We start from the raw sequence: 20,117 nt of genomic DNA, 5'->3' as shown, positions 1-20,117 counted from the left end.
TGTCTAAGCCTGTCTCTCCCCCGAGAACTTCAGAAAAGGCTGTGGTTGCTGGCGTTGTGGAGCAGGCGTTCCATCTGGTACACTGTCAAATGCTGCCACACCCTCAACCGCAGTTGTGGCTGCAAAGTCTACCCAGGGGAAAAAATCCAAGGCAGAACGTCCAACACCGGTGGAATCGGGCAGAAACCAGCCTGATTATGTCGACATCGACCTCTCTGACATCTCAGTCGATTTTTCTTTGGAGGCTGTGGAGCTTGATGTCGGATTGGGGCAACCATCTCGCTCCAAACCTGAGCCTTCACCCATTGCAGACTCCCCTCCCCATCAGAAAGTCAGGATGAAAGTACTACCCCCCTGATAGATGGCTCCCATTACTCAATAGAACATGAATGGATTCAGTACACACATGGAGGAACCGAAACTGCTAGCACAGCAACGCTCTTTGTGCTTCTGTTTGCAAGAAATACATTTCAAAGCATCTGATGCCCCTACACTATGGGGCTATACCCTATATCGAAGGATGACCTGACTGGGGAAAGAGCCAAAGCAGGGGTTTCTGTGTTTGTCAATAATGTGCACCAATCCTCTGCTCTTTCCCTGGATACCGACCTGCAAGCAGTTGCCGTTACAATTTCTTCACGTTAGCGGCTTACAGTTGTTCTCTTTATTTACCTCCACTGGAAGCAGTACAACTCCCCCAACCATTTCTCCTCCTGGGTGCCTTCAATGCCCACCATGTCTTGTGGGGCTCAACGTCTATTTGCTATAGGGGTCGAGTTTTGGGGAGCCTCCTGACATCTCGAGAGCTGTGCCTCCTAAACACAGGTACTCCGACTCATTTCTGTGGTGCTACTGGGTCATTCTCAGCCATCGACCTCTCTCTCTGCTCTCCAGCCCTCACCGACTCCCTTCACTGGGAGGTCACTGACGACCTTCATTCCAGCAACCACTTCCTGATCCGCCTTCAGCTACTCGATGGTGTGTTGCTGGAACAGAAGCCACCAATGTGGATGATTGGCAGGGCTAACTGGATGCTGTTCGGCCAGTTGGCTGTGTTTGAACGCCGAGACAGCATCCAAGAATGGGTGGGTCACATCACGCATGTGATCCATCACGCTGCTGATCTATCCATACCAACGTATTTCGGCCTTCTTCAGAGGCGACCTGTCCCTTGTTGGAGTGGCATTTAGCCACCTGGGACAGGCGTGTGGTTCTTCGACGGTTTAAATGCCACCTGACAGCGGAAAATCTCTCAACCTTTGGAATCGCGAGACTCAAGGCTCGCTGTGTCATTAAAGAGAGCAAAAAGCGGTCATGACATGAGTTCCTGAACTCCATCAATCGTTCCACTTGTTTCTCAAAAGTATGGGAAGCCATCCAGAGGATTTCCAGTAAACACAGCCGTTAACCGATAGCTGCAGTGTTGAACCAGGGGTGCCTCCAAACAAAACCTAGAAACATTCCTCAGATGCTGACCGATCATTTTGCACAAACTACTGCCAATGCAAGCAAGGATCCAGCGTTTCCTCAGTATGTGCTACTGTCGAGAGGGAACAGTTCTGAGGCCTACAACTCCCCTTTCTCGATGTGGGGGCGCGAATCGGCACTGTTTGAGACTTCTGATACTGCACCCAGTCACGACCACATCCGCTACTGCATGCTTCGACAGATGCCAGCGGCGTCAAAGGAAATCTTCCTCGAATGTTTTAATCTAATATGGCAGACATGTGTCTTCCCCTACTCATGGAGGGAGGCAATTCTAATCCCGCTCCTCAAACCAGGAAAGGACTGCACATGTCCCAGTAGTTACTGAATATGGGCTTGACGAGCTGTGTGGGAAAGACTCTAGAACGGATGGTTAACAATCGTCTGGTCTGTCTTTTAGAGACCAGGCAACTCCTTAACCACTCTCAGTGTGGATTCCGAAAGTTTTGGTCCACGGTCGACAACCTGAACCTCGTAGAAGCGGCTATTCAGCAGGCTTTCCTCTGTTCGCTTCACTGTTTTGGCATATTCTTTGATGTCAGTAAGGTGTACGATACTACTTAAAGACACAGTATTCTCGCACAACTGCATCAATGGGACTTCTGTGGCCACCTCAGCATTTTCATTTGGACTTTCCTGTTTCAGCGGTTTTTTCGGACCCGAGTTGGTCATACACTGTCTGATCGATTTGCGCAGGAGAATAGTGTCCCCCAGGGCATGTTTTTAAGTGTTACCCTCTTTGCCATAGCCATCAACAGTATAACATCTGCGGTAAGGAGTTCAGTACAGTGCTCCTTATTTGTAGACGAGTTTGCTGTTTTCTGTTTCTCCTCCAGTGTTGCAATGGCGAGCTGTCAGTTGCAACTTACAGTGTGGTGGTTAGAGGAGTGGGCTGCAAAGACGGGTTTTCAGTTGTGCGTTCATTTTAATCGTTCTCTTCGACCTTTTAAATTGCCTGCCTTGCATATAGGGGACACTATCCTACATTTTAGTGACACAGTGCGGTTTCTGGGCCTCATTATTTACTCTAGATTGTCATGGTTGCCACACCTGCGAGACCTGAAAGCCAGAACCCTGATGGCATTGAACATCCTCAAGTGCCTTAGCCTTAAGTCTTGGGGAGCGGATAGAGCTCGTCTTCTCCAGTTTTATGGGGCTTTTGTGCGTTCGCGGCTGGACTATGTGTGCACGATGTATGGGTCAGTGAGGCTCTCTTCTTTGAAGATCCTTGACGCTGTCCACCATGCAGGGATTCGACTGGCCACAAGCACTTATCAGCCTAGTCCAATACCGAGCCTCTGTGCTGAGGCAGGAGAACCGCCACTTACCATCCGGCGGCAGCTCCTGTTGGTGCGCCAGGCTTGTAAGTTTCTTGCAGCTCCAACCTCACCTATTCACCATACTGTTGCTTGTCCGCCTCAAGAGCACCTTTTTTTCCAACCATCCACGATGCTACTAGGGATCCTTGTGCAGCGCGTGCTGGAGTCCCATGGTGTGTAGCCTGTACAGCCCCAACTCCAGGGTTTTAACCGCCTGCCTTCCTGATTACTGGAGAGGCCCAGAGTGATTTTAGATTTGGTGGATTACAAGAGAGATTGCACTTCTGCCATCCTTTTTAATTCAACATTTTCTATCATTTTGTCTGTGCACGAAGACCATGTAGCTGATTTTACGGATGGGTCGAAACAGGAGGATTCTGTTGGTTGGTGTGTTGTTTATCCAGATCGTGTCCTCAAGGTCCGACTGAATTAAGCATTTACTGTCTTTGATACAGAATAGTCCTTGATCTTGTGGGCCCTAAATTTCTTGTCTGTTCCAATTCACTAAGTACCCTTCACTCATTACAATGTTTATATCCAACAGATAAAATAGTGCAGAACATCCAGGATGCCCTCCTCCAACTACAAGGACTGGGGAAGGAGGTGGTTTTCTGCCGAGTTCCAGGGCACGTCGGCTTTGCTGGGAACGAAAGGGCAGATCTCTCAGCCAAGGAGGCGTGTCTCGATCCGCAAATACTTCAGTGTGCCATCCCCCTGCACTCACTCACCTCGCTATTGAGCTCACGAGTCATGCATCTGTGGGAGGGTGAGTGGTTGGAAATGACTGACAATAAGCTCCGTTTACTCAGGCCCACAACGCCAGTATGGTGTACTTCTTTCCAGCCCTGTCGACAGGATGAGGTTCTCCAAACTCGTCTTCGGATAGGCCACAGTCCTATGATGCATGGCTTCCTACTCCTGTGAGAGGACCCTCCAATGTATAGTACTTGTGGCGTCCAGGTCACTGTGCGACACGTTTTATTGGACTGCGTATTATTTTCTGACCAGCGGGCGCGGCTGACTTGCTGGCAGATATGCCGTCTCTTTTAGAAAATACTGAAACGAATGTGGTTAAAGTTTTAAAGTTCTGTTACTTGTGCAATGTTTTTACCAAGATTTTAGGGAGAGAGTCTTAATTTGTTCACAGGATGACTGGCTCGCCCATATTTTACATAAGTGGCCAGCCAGTGACAATTTCCTATGGCATCCTTGACGCTCCTTTCTCGTTTTCTGTACGTTTTATTTTCTTATACAGCATTTTGCATCTTTTCCCGCTTTCTTTGCGTGTATGCTTCCATTTTACTAAATTAGTCCACATTCTGTTCTTTTAATGTGTGTCTGGACGCTGCTGACCTCGACGTTGAGCGCCCGTAAGCCCCAACACACATATATATGTTTAAGATACTCAAACATTGTCTTTTTCTTTATTTTCGATCGACGGGTTAATATTAATATCTTCATATAATAATAATTTTATTTCATTATTATTAAGAGTATTTAATCGTGCTGCCACTTGTTTAAAAATAAGTTTTTTATCACCCAGTAGTCATCTATGTATGTTAAAACGTTGCTATATCCGTGATTTTGTCAAGGGCAGGAGTAGCCCTCGCACGAAAAGAAAACAAATTATTAAAATACTCTCTTCGGTGTTGAAACACTCCAGATGAAATTATTTAGCATGTTTTTAAAGTTTTACTGAATTATTAATTACGGTATATGTCTGGAAATGTAATTACCTCTGGAGATCACGTTTTATACATGGAATGCCGCAGCGGAAATATACCTGTATAGCATCAATTGTTTCAAGAAATGCTAAGAGGTATTATGATTGTATTTTTTTCCAAAATTATTATTAACGCGCCTTTAATTATATTTTATTGTAGCTTTGAATTGCTATCGAACTATATAATACGTAAATATGGAAGGTGATTCGAAACCTTGAGCATATTTTCGATTCCACCGACTTCGAGTTCAACAATGATAACATTTGCACGGAGGTTCTGTATATGCGATACTTCACGAAGTTCGACCTTGCTCAGTGTCTGCAGAGGTCATTCAAAAAGCAGCAGGATGTCGTGCCCTTGCTCGGGAAAAACCGATCCAAAACAAGCAAAATACACGATTGTTATGGTGAGGCATGGAGAGAGCGAATGGAATCAGAAAAATCTCTTCTGTGGATGGTATGATGCCAACTTGAGTGAGAAAGGTAAGATGCTTCACAAATTGATGTACGTGACACTTGACACTAGCGGCTTTTGAAGTTTTGTGAAGAAGTGAATCAGGTTCATGTAAGTTGCTAATAAGCGAAGAAGTGCTGATGCCACGCGTTGCGCTACGTGGACATTTTAGTAATAGATTCACTGATAAATGTATGTAATTATTGGAATATTGCAGTACTTGTATGGCTTGTCTTCCTGTACATGCAGTGTATGTGTGTGTCCTGTTTATTATTCTTTTGTATTAAATCAGGTCAGCAAGAAGCTGCAAATGCAGGGAAGGCTTTAAAGGATGCTGGTTATAAGTTTGATATCGCCCATACTTCAGTTTTAACCCGAGCGCAAAAGACTCTTGAAGCCATACTGAAAGAAATTGGCCAGACAGATTTGCCGGTGGAAAAGACATGGCGTTTAAATGAGCGGCACTATGGCGGGCTAACGGGGCTCAATAAAGCAGAGACAGCTGCAAAATATGGAGAAGAGCAGGTATGTTGAAAAAAATGCAAATAATGTCCAAATTGATAGTTACATTTGTTACCCACAGGAATCTTAAATTTTCAGAGAGACTTGTCTCTTTTAAAGTACTTTGAACGGTAATGACTTGTCACATGGTAAAGTTTTGGCTTAGTTTCAGTGTATGATATGAAGTGTAATTCCAGCTCGCATCAAATGTTTCATTAAAGGTATATGATACCTCAATATGGCTGCAGGAAAGTATTAGGGGCATAGCTCTGACTGTTTCAACGTGAGGGTTATCATAATGATAGATTCTGCATAGTTAATCATGCGTATGATCGTTGCTGTAATACCTAATCCGTATGTCGATTCCAAAAATATTAATATATTTATTTATTTTATTCTAACTCTGTTTCCCTAATTTATTAAAATTTTATTTTTGCCTCACATTAACTCTGTTAACACTGTTATAAAATTAAAGCAATGTCCCCAAACAGTCTGAGTTTCTCCTTACTCAGCATAAGGTTTTCATCTCCTAAAGTGTCAACAGTGCTGAATACTGAAGGCCTTATTGGTTTATTGTAATGAAAATTGCACAACACTGTGTCAAAACAAAATATCATGCAGCAATTATTTAAACGCAATGTTTCAGCCATGGAATTGAGTTTGCCATTGTCATCCAAAATTGGGCTATTGCACCTATCTAAAACGCATCAATGAATTGTTAGTGATTTTCAGTAAAAAAGGAGTCTCAAGTATAAGTGGTTAATTTTCAACCTACAAATCCAAATATCAGGGTACAATTATTAGTTGGCCATAATATTTTTCACTTATTCCTTCTTTTGTCTCGGACTCATTTTTTCGTACGTGAAAATAAAGTTACTTCACGTTTTCTGAGTCTGTATTAACCTGCTACTCCTTTCATAAGTAGTTAACTCAGTCTGAAGGTTAAACCAACACTAGAGCATACTACCTCCAATAGAACCATGCCTTGGTTGACAGCTGTATCTTCTACCTCATTTAGATATGACAAGTCAGTGAAAATGTCATTTTAATGTTTCTGATATAGGCCTACTGAGAAACTATAGATTGAAAACACACCTGAGAAACAAAATATGGAATTATGAAGGGATGGTGTTAGTGTTCCATGGACCATAAGCACAGCAAGTTGTAATGACATGGAACAAGAGAGTTCAGTTTCCTTTATTTGTAAATGTGGCTACCTGCTGAACATTCATACGTTTTTGTTTATTATTAAGTTTTTGGTCATGAGTTAGTAGTTTCTACCCACCACCTTTCACACATTGCAATAACAGAAATTCTTCTATGGCGTAAGAGTAACTGAGCAGAAACTTTTGCAGTTTGTTTTCAAACTTTAGTTTGCTGTCTGTCAGATATTTTATATAACATGGTAAAGAAAACCATAATGTGGAGTAATGAGTGCCATGTTTTCTTCTGGTATTATTAAAAAATGAATTTTTGTTCCTGTTGAACTGCAGTGGATCATTTACAACAAACTTGACTGAATAAGTGTACTGTGAAGCAGCAATAAAAATGTCGAGCTCCTTATAAATAGGTGTCTACAAGGTAATGGTGGATGGGCACACACATTAATGCACAGTTGTAGGAAAAGAAGGCTTTCTTAAAGTAAAATGATAAGTTTGATATGGTTGAATGAAAATGTACCAATTTAATGATTCATCTTCCCAAGATTTGCAATGATTCTAAGTGCAAATGTGGCTGAACCAAGCTGTTTTAAGAGCTCCAAAATGTGATTTTTACAGTTTAAATTCTCTTTGATGTGGACACCTAAAGTTTCTGCCATAAGAGTAACACTGAAAAGAAAAAATATATTTTAATTTTGCAAGTCTTAGTAATGATATTGAAAGATCAGTGCTAAGTTTGGTGGGGTAAGTTTTCAGTGCTAATAAGCTATAGTTGAAATAACATCATGGTATATTTCTCTGTAACAGTCTTCACCTGTTGTAAAACAAGATTGATTTCACATAACTAAAACTGAAAAGCGGTTACATATCATATTCTATGGTTTCATTTAAGTAGAAGAGCCTCTAGAGCTGTAATGTTAATAGGACAATGAAAGTTACAGTAAACTATTCATGTTATCACATTGCCTGTTTATAGTCTCTGACATTGTTTGACTTGTTACAAGAACAAGATGATTTTGCTTCTTTGTATATTTTGATCACAAGAAAATTTTAAACACGTCCCTCTGATCCGGTGTCTCTCTTTGCGGTGTTTTCAAGAGTTGATGATGATGACTCACCACAGGTGCACTGTGAAGTCCCACTTTCCCTTCTTGTCAGATCAGGGATTTTTTATGAGGAGAGGTGCATACTAAACTTTAAATGTCAACATATTGTTGCGTGAGTGTCTGAATATCCAGCTTTGAGTATATTTCAATGAACACACACATTTAGATACTAGCTCATGATGATCTGTCATGTGAACAGTAAATAGTAGACATTTTTCATGAATGTACTTACCCTTAAACACAACAATGTTCTACTTAATAAGAGGTTGTAATTTTATTATTGCTCAGAACAATTTCGTGGGCAAATTGTGAAGAAAGCTTCTAGAATATGGCCATGGCTATGTCATTGTAGCTTCTGTAAAGGACTGTAGTAAATGTAACGGACAAAACTTCCATGCTCTAATGGTATGTTATAAAGCAGAATACTGCGACTGAGGTGTTTCAGTTGGGAGCATACATCACACTGAAGTTACCTTTCTGAAACATTGCCTCCAATCATTGATGACATTTCCCTGAAGTACATGGTTGTGGTTGGCTCTCAAGAATTGTAACACTCAACATTTCTCTGATCTTTCTTCAGTTGCAACTCTTGAATTAATTGATCTGTAAGTAGCAGTCAAATGAAAATGAGACAGGTGCAAAAAGGCACAAAAACTACATGTAATTTCAAAAGTAATCAGTGTAACTAGTAATTAATGTATCCCACTGTAAGACAAAATGGTTAAAGCCTTCTTGGAAAAATATTAGTGGTTTCTTCCAGAACTTTCATTGCATCCAGGTGCGCCTCTTTGTTCATAGCAAATCTCTGGCCACAAATGTTTTTCTTCAGGGCTCAAAAAATGGGGAAATTGCGTGGTGAGGGATTATGAATTTATGGAGGATGTATAAGGGCTATCCAGCAAAACTTCTGCAGTGTAATAGAAACAACCTTGGCAACAAGTGGACCCACCCACACTTGCCAAGGTTGTTCAATCTCTCCACAAGCGATTTCCATATTTTTGGTTCCATGAAGAGACTTGTTTTGGTTGGAAAGGTACACAGTTGGATACAGTGACAGTTCCATAGGCAACTGCAAATAATATTGTGTGTAGGAATTGAACATCTTGCCTCTCTGTGGGATATTGGTATTAAAAGTTGTGGTGATTGCTTTTGAAATATCAGTTAATTTTTTTCCATCTCTCATTTTCACTTGACTACTGGCGCAGTGGCTGGCACACTGGAATCGCATTTGGGAGGAAGAGTGTTCAATTCCGCGTCTGGCCATCATGATTAGGTTTTCCATGATTTCTCTAAAGTGCTCCAGGCAAATGCCGGGATGGTTCCTTTCAAAGGGCATGGCAGACTTCCTTCGCCATCCTTCCCTAATTCGATGACACCAGTGACCTCACTGTTTGGTCTCCTCCCCAAAACAAGCCAACCCAACCCACTTCACTACTACTTTTACCATGGCAAAGCAGAGTGGGAGGACTACAGTGCATTCATGGACAGGTGGAAATATATTTAAAAGTGAGAGGCGATTTTTCCCTGAGGCCTTGTATTGCAAGACTTCACTAGTGTCTGTTACATGTCCGCATTTTATTCTTTGTATAAATAAGCTGACATTTCGATCAAAAAGCCTTATTTTCTATTAACCAAACTCTCCTACTATCTATTACCTAGTAATTCAAACTCATAAAATTTAATATGATAGATCTGACTACTGTAAAGGAAATTAAAGCAGCAGGTGTGTGGTCTTATTGTTTTTCTGGCAAAAAGACTTGTTTTAATTATGACTCCACAATCTGGCACTTGAAGGAAAGTGCAGTTGAATGAAAAATGGTGTGTATTGGTGATGTAAAAGTTACTTCATTGTAGTTCAAGACTAAGTAGCTATCTCTTGTTTTCAGTGATAAACATGGAGTAATGTAGGGAATAACCAAAATCAAGACATTCGTCATCTCCAACAAAATGACAATTAATCGACAAACCTCAAAGTTTTGATCCCATTCCTCAAGAGTTTATTTTACAGTCAGTCAGTTTATGAATAAAATAACATTAGGTTACAATCTCGTCTCATTCCCTTTTCGACTTGAGCTTCCTTTATGTACTTTGTCTCTTATAACGGTAGTCTGTTTTATGGAAAAGATGCAGATAGCCTTTTTTCCTTATCCCTGCTAGCTCCAGATTTTTGCAAGAAGTGTATTCCAGTAAAAACTATAAAACACCTAGAAGATACCATCTGCAGAGAGATGAAGTAGAAAGACCACAAAAACTTACAGGAAAAAGCATGTGTCGGGTTGAAATTCATTGGAAGAATTTCAAGGAAATGCAGTTCCTCCACAAGACATTTGACTGATTACCATGTTGCAATAATGGGAGAGAAGGTACATTGAAGAACAGCTGGGCTAGTCATAGGATTTTTTCGCGAATGTGAGAGCATTACACAGATGATCTGTAAAATATAGTGTCAAAATATACTGCATAGGAGTAGTGAATTGTAGAACGATTTATGATTGAAATTCATAGAAGAATTGCAAAATAACAATGATGATAAAAATGGATATTGGATCTCGCATAGAGGCTTCGCGTCTGCAATGAGGGAAGGGGGAAATGATAGCTCTAGATGTACCCTCAACACACAATGTGGTAGCTTAGAGTATAAATGTAGATGTTTGTGACAATGCCCTTTGATCACCTTCTTTTCATTTTCATAAGTGCTCAGTTCATTTTTGGGAGTGTGTTTGAATTTTTCATGCTCATTGAAAAACTTCTGACAACTGGATGGTGGTAGTACAGAACTCGTGTTAACAGATTTTTGAGATTTGCAAAGAATGTGCTTACCTGTACTGAAGTGCTGTCAGGAACAAGAACTGTACAAATATGTAGTCAGTTCTTAAAATTTTGGTTTAACACATCTAGTGAAGTAGTGGCATTTTGTCTCAGGAGTAGCTGAATTGCATTTGAACTAAATACATATGCCAGCGAAAGAATGACTGCTAACACACACAGCCAAAATAATTGAGATAATAGTTTCTCTCTCTCTCTCTCTCTCTCTCTCTCTCTCTCTCTCTCTCTCTCTCTCATATCTGAACAAGAAGATTTATTCTGCTTGTCAGTAACAGGAAACTACATACACACTAAATGAAATCTCTTAAATCTAGGGTACTGAGGTAAAGGTGCACTTATGGTGTCTGTGGCTTGTTCGTTTAGTGTTGCTGTTTGTAACAGTTGGGCAGTTCATGGCAAATCAACACAATAAATCAGCAATCAGATGTAGGTAGCCCATCAAAATGCTCATTCATAATTTCTTGTACCTTGACAATAAAGTTAGCTGGTAATCTGTTCAGTTCGGTCAAAGTTTAACCATGTTACCAGAATTGTCAGCTAAATCGGAAGGACGATATATAAGCAGGTTATCGCAAAGACAAACATGTCTGCCTGCATTACATGTCAACTTATGACAATCTTTTGTCAGACTTCATTGGCTTTACCAACACTAAAGTAATTTCATATGGGCTTTGGGCTATGCTGCATCAGCACATCTTGTTTCTTCAGCCACCACAGAAATTCCAGATAAACAGATCACTAGAAGTTGTTCTGGTGCTTTATATATCGAAAACAAATATAATTAGTTCATATCTCCTGCCGGAAAATCATTAGTCAGAGATTGATATCAGCTACTGTATACTATCGTCTGATTAACTATTGCCAATGTCAAGGAACTACCATCATCACATGCAGTACAAGAGCTGCTAACATCATAAGTATACTTCAGCTGAAGTCTGACCTAATAAAGGAATCATACCAAACCATCAAGTATTTGTAGCTGGAATTCTTCAATTTTCACTTGCTTGCAAGAAAAGAAAATTAATAATTACTGTCAATAAGCAATAGATTGGGGACACAGTCTGTAATTAATAGGCTGTGGTGATTTATTAATAACATACGGCTTTTCATTTATTAATATTGAGGTCATAGAAAGAAAAAGGAATGAGGCAATTTTTTATTTGGAAGTAATCGTATACCTAAATCACACTAGTAATCACAAATCTTGTCTTTTCCTCATATGAGACCATACTTCTAATTGCTGTAATTACTCACTTCAGACATTGTTGATGTCCCTGCAAATTTGTTGTGGCTTGTGAAATCAAAGAACTCTATTGTGAATCCTTTCTCACATTCTAATTCTTATGTGGTCTCTCTTAATGGTTTCAGTAAATGTATAATTCATCGTGCAATAATATTACCATGTCCCTGCACTCTGTAAGTGGAATAATTGTCCATCATTAAAATAGCAACTGAGAGAGCAAGGACTCTAGAATAGTTTTACAGTATGGTGGAACTCACACTCATAGATTTTAGATATGAATGCTAAGATGAGAACATGTACTTTGTGTACTATTCAATGAATTTAGCAATATTTATTGTTGCTGCAATGTTTGAGCTGTCTGTAACCCAAAGTTACCTACATTGAAAGTGTGTGCGTGCGCTCGCTGTGTTAATACAGTAAGCAGCACAAGGAGTCTATTCATTGTTTTCCAAAGCTTCAGTTACAGTAATACACTAGTCAGACAAAAACCATTACACAACACATCTGGCGATACATTCCTATGAGTCTTTCTCTATGCCATTTTTTCCATTAATATTAACTACTCTCCTTAATCTCTGGATTTGATTGTAAATAAAAAATTATTCTCGAGAGAAATCTATTTACTTAATGTGCTGTAAGTGTCAAATAGTGTACCTGATTGTACAAATGAAACTCTCAAAGCACACGTCTTACTAATCGTCTTCATTCTTTGACTTAGTATTAATCCCACCTTACTGAAGATTTGGCAAATTTACTGTATTGAACTTTGCAGCCGAAAACCCTTCCTGTTTATGAGGTCTTCAGTTACCTGAGGGAGGGGAGTTGTGTACATGACGTGTCTGTGAATTGTGTAAACTCTGATCTCTGTGTGATGGTATTTTAACTGTTTGGAAAATGTTTAACAGCAGAGGTAGTATATGAAAATAGACTACTAGTTTAAAGTATTTCTGATCATCGTCATATATGAAAGAAGCTGAAATGAAGGGTAACAAGACAGGAACTGCCTAACACCAATAGTATTTACAAAATATTCTAAACAACATATTGAACTGTACATACTAAAACATAAAAAGCCATGTGTAAGATATAGTGATATTTTGCCAGTTGGCTCTTAACAATGCAACGGAATGTCAGCAATGAAGCATATATACATCAGCTATCAAAATTTGACATAAAATTGATGTAGACATGTCATAATGTAAGCCAGTCACACCATGAATCAAAAGATAATAGCTTGAAAGTTACATGAAAAACATTAAAGGCGTACCTCTGAACTTGTGCTTGTAACATGAGCATACTGGAAATATAGAGAGGTATTGTTCGACATTCAAAGTGAGAGCGATAATAGCCATGCGGTATGGTGACAGTAATGGCTTCCGTGAGCTGGTCATAAACAGACTGATTGACATTAAGGTGAGGAAAGTGACAGCAAAGTATAATAAAATTTCGAGTAGTATAATTGTTAATATACAATTAAGTCATAAAATGAAAACAAAAAAGGTTAAAATTGCAATGCACCAAATGCTTGCCTTATTACAACCTTCTTTTATGTGTTTGTTCTGTCACTGCTTGGTGAGTAGACTTTTAATCTATCCAGTTTAATTATTGTGTCAAAAATAGTTTTTGTTGGTGTAATGGTTTAACAATTTACATAGACCTGCATAAAAAGTATTTTATATGTGCATAGGTAAAAGAAATCTTATTAGTATTGACTGCCATAAAAATTACACGAAATATTAAGATGGCTAATGTATGCGCTCGTTATCAATAAGCAGTGTCAACCTACATCTCTACGATGTTACAGATGGAAAACTAATAAACAAAAATAGTGGCAATTGCCATGATGTGTATAACAGCCAAAATCAATGGCTATTATAAAAATCTATATATGTTTGTACATTCCACATTTCCTCCTAAACCACTGGACTGATTTCAGCCAAACATGGTACATTGTATCCCATTCTGTCGGGCAATTATCACTGTGGGAATAACAACATCTGCGTATCATAGTTCAGGAGATAAGACTTCATAAACACTGAGATGTGTGGAAAACTGCTGCATTGTGCTTTTGCTATTACTAACACTATTTGCAGATAGTATCCACATATGCCACTAAGTGTACCTGCTAAATTGTTATTGTACGGCACAAAGATCCAGAGAGCTCTTAAACACTGAAATCTGTTAAAAAATGCCGCATCATGTTGCAGTTTTAATACATCCGTTTTTTACTACTAAGAAAGCCCTAGTGTCAGGTCACTATAAGGAAATCTCTGAAGCCCGGCAACACTTCTGACAGCTTTCAGTTGTGAAGTGCAAATCTATATGTGAAAATAATAGCCATTGATAGTGGTGCCATGGAGATGCATACAGAATCGCATTGTAATCAAGCAAAGCATGTGCACTCAGTGTACAGAAGCTGTGTGCAAGTGTATCACATAGTGCACTACATTATTTCAAAGATGTTCCCAGAGCTAAATAGAAATGAGTTTTCCAAATACTGTTTAATTATGTTTTTGTTTCTAATAGAAAATTGGTGAAATTAATACCCGGGCACTGCCAGGTTTGTCAGCTAGTGTAAAATATGACTGAGACAAAATGTCCCAGCAAAAGTGAAGTTCGTATGATATAAGGCTCTGGTTTAAAAAGTTTCTGTAGCAGACAATAGTGTGCATTGCAGAATATGAGTAGATTATCAGAATTTTTACGTCAACTTCAGAATTTCATTATACCATACAACTTGATGCATTGATCCATTACAATGGAGTAAAGAAAAGCAATCAGTTAAGTGACATTTCTAAAATATAAGAAAGCCTGTTGTTCTTGTGGTCTTCAGTCCTGAGACTGGTTTGATGCAGATCTCCTTGCTACTCTATGCTGTGCAAGCTTCATCTCCCAGTACCTACTGCAGCCTACATCCTTCTGAATCTGCTTAGTGTATTCATCTCTTGGTCTCCCTCTACGATTTTTTACCCTCCACACTGCCCTCCAATAGTAAATTGGTGATCTCTCGATGTCTCGGAACATGTCCTACCAACTGATCCTTCTAGTCAAGTTGTGCCACAAGCTCCTCTTCTCCCCAATTCTGTTCAATACCTCCTCATTAGTTATGTGATCTACCCATCTAATTTCAAACGTTCTTCTGTAGCACCACATTTTGAAAGCTCCTATTCTCTTCTTGTCTAAACTGTTTATCGTCCACATTTCACTTCCATACAGGGCTACACTCCATACAAATACTTTCAGAAACAACTTCGTGACATTTAAATCTATACTTGATGTTAACAAATTTTTCTTCTTCAGAAACGCTTTCCTTGCCATTGCCAGTCTAAATTTTATATCATCTCTACTTCAATCATCATCAGTTATTTTGCTCCCCAAATAGCAAAATTCCTTTACTACTTTAAGTGTCTCATTTCCTAATCTAATTCCCTCAGCATCACCTGACTTAATTCGACTACATTCCATTATCCTCGTTTTGCTTTTGTTGATGTTCATCTTATATTCTCCTTTCAAGACACTGTCCATTGCATTCAACTGCTCTTCCAAGTCCTTTGCTGTCTCTGACAGAACTACAATGTCATCGGCGAACCTCAAAATTTTTGTTTCTTATTCATGGATTTTAATACATACTCCAAATTTTTCTTTTGTTTCCTTTATTGCTTGCTCAATATACAGATTGAATAACATTGGGGAGAGGCTACAACCCTGTCTCACTCGCTTCCCAACCACTGCTTCCCTTTCATGCCCCTCGACTCTCATGACTGCCATCTGCTTTCTGCACAAATTGTACATAGCCTTTTGCTCCCTGTATTTTACCCCTGCCACCTTCAGTATTTGAAAGAGAGTTTTCCAGTCAGCATTGTGAAAAGCTTTCTCTGAATCTACAAATGCTAGAAACATAGGTTTGCCTTTTCTTAATCTAGCTTCTAAGATAAGTCATAGGGACAGTATTGCCACACGTGTTCCAATATTTCTATGGAATCCAAACTGATCTTCCTCGAGGTCGGCTTCTACCAGTTTTTCCATTCGTCTGTAAAGAATTTGCGTTAGTATTTTGCAGCCGTTACTTATTAAACTGATAGTTCGGTAATTTCCACATGTGTGAACACCTGCTTTCTTTGGGATTGGAATTATTATATTCTTCATGAAGTCTGAGGGTATTTCGCCTGTCTTGTACAACTTGCTTACCGATGTCCAGGTTAATGTATGCACCCAGTCAGTGTGTGATGTGCATACTGCGGTCAAAAAAACTATGTAATACTGCTAGTCAGTATAAAAAATACTGGAATGCGTAAGTTTTGTAGAAGTTAAAGAATCATAAAATATGTAAAACAGTGTGTGCATGGCAGAGGCCAGTGACTTACATTGAAACTGACATATATTTATAATTTAACAGTGTAGTATATATTATATTGCTCAAAATTGTATTTGTTGAATTATCTTTTTTCCTATATGCAATCTTACAAAAATAAACATTCATTGAAATAATGCATCACTGTCTGTACACAGACAGTGTTGGGTAACTACAATGTATTTCATCTCTGTTCTTTTCCTTGAGGTGGAAAAGACCCCAGCATTTGCCTTAACGAATGGGGGAGACTGTCAAAAACAACTCTCAGGCTGGCTGGTTATTTGCAATTGTCATGAATTTGCTATGTGGATTCATTATTGGTCTGGCCCACCTTCCTGTCTCTCAAGCTAGTGTGCTGCTTATTATGCTGTTTAAAGTTACTTCGGGCTGTTCTTTGACATCTGTACTTACAGTAGACAGATGTTACATGGCATATGAAATGCTGACCCCTCCATAACATTCCCCAGATCTATTAATTGTTGGCCTAGTTCTTTGTAGCCTCTAACAGAAACAGCATTGGAAAGGTCTCATATCTTGAGTGCACACCGCAGTACATTTTACTGAAATACTACCTTTTATTACTGCGCTGTTATCACTGAAGGAGCAGACTGGGAACATAATAATGTAGAGCAGTTGAAGCATGATACATACCCAGTAGACTTCTTGTCATCTACAACCAACAAATTTATTCCAAATGACACTTTGGACCCCTTCCATTTCTACAGTGTGTACACATTTTGTTTTACTTCTTACAGTGGTGTCTCCTTCTCACTCCATAGTGACCAATAAAAACCACAAATAAGAAGCCTGTGTTGGTTGTAATCACACATTGAAGTGTTTAGATTCAAACATTACCCACAATTTGGCCAGGACTTCTGTCCTTGGCCATCTTTACTTGTGTGGGCAGCCTGTATAGTTATGCTGTTCTCACCCCATCTCATATTTCATGCTTGCTTATTTGGACACACAGCACTTTACTGTGTATACTGTTCATCACCATGAATTTCACTTCACCTCCATGTGAGAGTTGTGTAGTGTCTTGTTATCACTATTAACACTCAGGTCTGCAGTACTAATTATGTTACTACAGGTGCAGATATGGCGGCGAAGCTTTGATGTTCCTCCCCCTCCAATGGATGAAGAAAATCCGTATTACAAGACAATATTGGAAGATCCTCGATATGCGAATGGTCCTAAGAAGGAAGAGTTTCCTATGTTTGAATCTTTGAAGCTGACAATTCAAAGAACATTGCCATACTGGAATGATGTTATAGTGCCACAGCTTAAAGCTGGGAAAAGAATATTGATTGCTGCTCATGGAAATAGTTTAAGAGGAATTGTAAAACATTTGGATGGTGAGTGTAAATATCCCATTTAAATTTGTCTTCCTCAAATTTTGCTGCTTAAATGGTACTGTTGTTGTTGCTACTTGTTTGTACCATCAGTTTGATTTCAAAATATCTTCTTTTTATTTTTATAGAAATGTCAGATGAAGCAATCATGGGTCTGAATCTGCCAACTGGAATACCATTTGTATATGAATTAGATGCCAATTTAAAACCAGTTGTTTCAATGAAGTTTTTGGGAGATGAAGCTACAGTGAAAGCAGCAATGGAAGCAGTTGCAGCTCAAGGAAAATCGAAATAAAATCTATTAACTCATGTAAATTATAAAAGGTAACTTATTTATTTTATTGTATGTATGTGAAATGTGATTGTAAATTAGGAATTTTGAAGGCATAATTAAAACCTGTTGCTGAGCTACTGTCTCATAATTGATATTTATGAAAAAAAGGATTGTTGAGAATAAATTTGATACCATTTTTATGCTCTTCAGGCCACACCTACTAAAACCTTTGTCATGTGAAATATATGCTACCAGATATGTTTTGGTAGATAGAGAAATTGTAAGACCAGAATAGTGAGAGGTAAAATAAATGTTACCTGTTGAAATATTAATTTTAATTACATAATAAAGAGGTCACAATACTTGTGGTTTCATTCTATCTACTATTTTGCCCTTGTTCAAGTAATCTGTTTCTGATTTGATAATGAGATTTCAGATCGAACATGACTCATGCATACAATATTTAAGCATCTGTGTAGTAGGCTTACACATTAATTAAAGGTGCAGTTATTGGGGCTTTCATATACAAGATTCCTTAAACACACACTGAGCAGTGTTTGACTAATTGTTCTGTGGGTAGTCCAGCTTCCTCGAACATTTCTCTCTTCCATGTCCTCTTTTCTTGGCAGTAAAGTTTATCTAAGTATTGAAATTTTGATATGTTGTAATATATTCAAGAGGGATCTTTCAGGTTGAGAAGATTCTCATTCACACGCTAATTACAGATACATTCTACTTAATCACTGATGAAGACACATTGGAGCTGAAATTTGCTCTTTGTAAGAAACACACATTTGTTTGACCTTTAAGAGACTTAAATTTTGATGAGTATGTCATATGCACCAGTTATAAAATAGTAAAACTTTCTTCTTGTCATGAGAGATACATAATGGGTTTCCAGTAAGTTCCAAGAATCATCAGTTTTTTTATAGTAATTATACAGAGTTTCACATTATCTGGCAAATAAGTTAAAAATAAGATTTTACAATGGATCACAGCATATTCCATGTGCACTACATCAAAGCAGCAGGTTTGGAATAAAGCCAAGTTAAAGGCCTGCAAGCCTTGTCTTAGAGGCTGCCTAGAAATAGACTAGGTTGTCTGATCACATTTCAAGGTTACACAATTAGAATAAGGGCTGTTAATTACATTCAGTGCTCACATTCAATTTAGAATGTAGAACTGTCTCATGTTAAGGGGGTTATTTATATCCTGCCACAAGGATATAGAAACAGTTGGTTACAACAAATGGTGATTTGTGTGTTGGCTTTAAGTAACTCATCTAACATTTAAATAAAAAATTCAGTTGAAAGATCCAGTAAAACTGAGTTAGTGGAGGGTTATGTATCCTAAAACATTCACAAAGTAGTGTCAAAATTTGCCCCATCATTGGTGGTGAAAGTTGGTAATAAATTGAACATAAGAAATTCTTAAGTGGCCTTAAGGTCGGCAAACTTGGTTTCTACCTTCAGTAGTAAAGATATGTTACAGGTGCAGTCCCTTGAGAATGGGAATTAAACAATATTGCTTGACAATATACAAGAGCTACTACCTGTTCTGTCACATCTTCAAATATAAAGATATTTGAGCTATGTTACAGACAAAATAAAAAGATGTGAGCTTATGATAATACAAAAGCCATCTTTCATCATCTGAGCTATTCTCACTATATTGACAGAGTAAGTGTGCATTATGTACGCAGAGCAACACACTTAGTGCCAATTATTGTTCCTTTGGAGTATGGTAATATAAACTGTTACTTTCCCCTGTACACCGTGCTGTATGACCTTTCTTGCAAGATTTTCTTTCACCTTTTGCCTTGGTGGGCTACAGTGTTAATTTAAGACTTGTTGCTTCAAGCTGTTGCATACTGGATAAGTGGCAGCGCCCTCTAATGTTACGCAGATGAGTGCCAGTGGCGGCCTGGTGAGCAATGGCGGCGAGTTGGACAGAATCTTCTGGGTGGCATATCTGGTGGGTGATAGACACATTGTCTTTGAGAATTGCTATGAGTGGTTGTGTTTGCAAGTTTCTTTGCTGGTGTTAAATGAGAGTAGGGGCTAAGAATTCAACTTTTGGTGATATGTTGATTCCCATGCAAGCATGTCTATTGAAGAGGCTTGCCTTTGGTTGCAAGTGTTCCCTTATACTGCTTGTTAGTAAATAATAATGGGGGTGACATTGCTTATGGTTACATTGCAGTGCATAGAGAATTGAGTGGGCTTGGGTCACCAAAATTTTCTTAAGTCTGTTTGTGCTTCAGTGGCTTTTCAGATTAGGTTCATCTGGGACGCACTGGTTCTTGAAGTTAAGTAGGGTCAGT

General features: G+C 38.9%; 1 protein-coding gene across 1 annotated transcript; it reads left to right on the top strand.

Annotated features, from left to right (window-relative positions):
* Window positions 1–4,376: 4,376 nt before the first annotated feature.
* LOC126267012 (phosphoglycerate mutase 2) lies at window positions 4,377–18,156 on the top strand. Its single transcript, XM_049971783.1, has 4 exons — window positions 4,377–5,010; window positions 5,274–5,506; window positions 17,259–17,523; window positions 17,649–18,156. Exons 1-4 carry the CDS (start codon window positions 4,782–4,784, stop codon window positions 17,813–17,815), a joined length of 894 nt encoding a protein of 297 aa, XP_049827740.1. The 5' UTR covers window positions 4,377–4,781; the 3' UTR covers window positions 17,816–18,156.
* The last annotated feature ends 1,961 nt before the right edge of the window (window positions 18,157–20,117 follow it).

The sequence above is a fragment of the Schistocerca gregaria genome, chromosome 4 (genome assembly GCF_023897955.1).
Source record: "Schistocerca gregaria isolate iqSchGreg1 chromosome 4, iqSchGreg1.2, whole genome shotgun sequence".
Lineage (NCBI taxonomy): Eukaryota > Metazoa > Arthropoda > Insecta > Orthoptera > Acrididae > Schistocerca > Schistocerca gregaria.
Note: the sequence above shows the minus strand (reverse complement) of the source record. Positions and strands in the feature narration are given on the sequence as shown.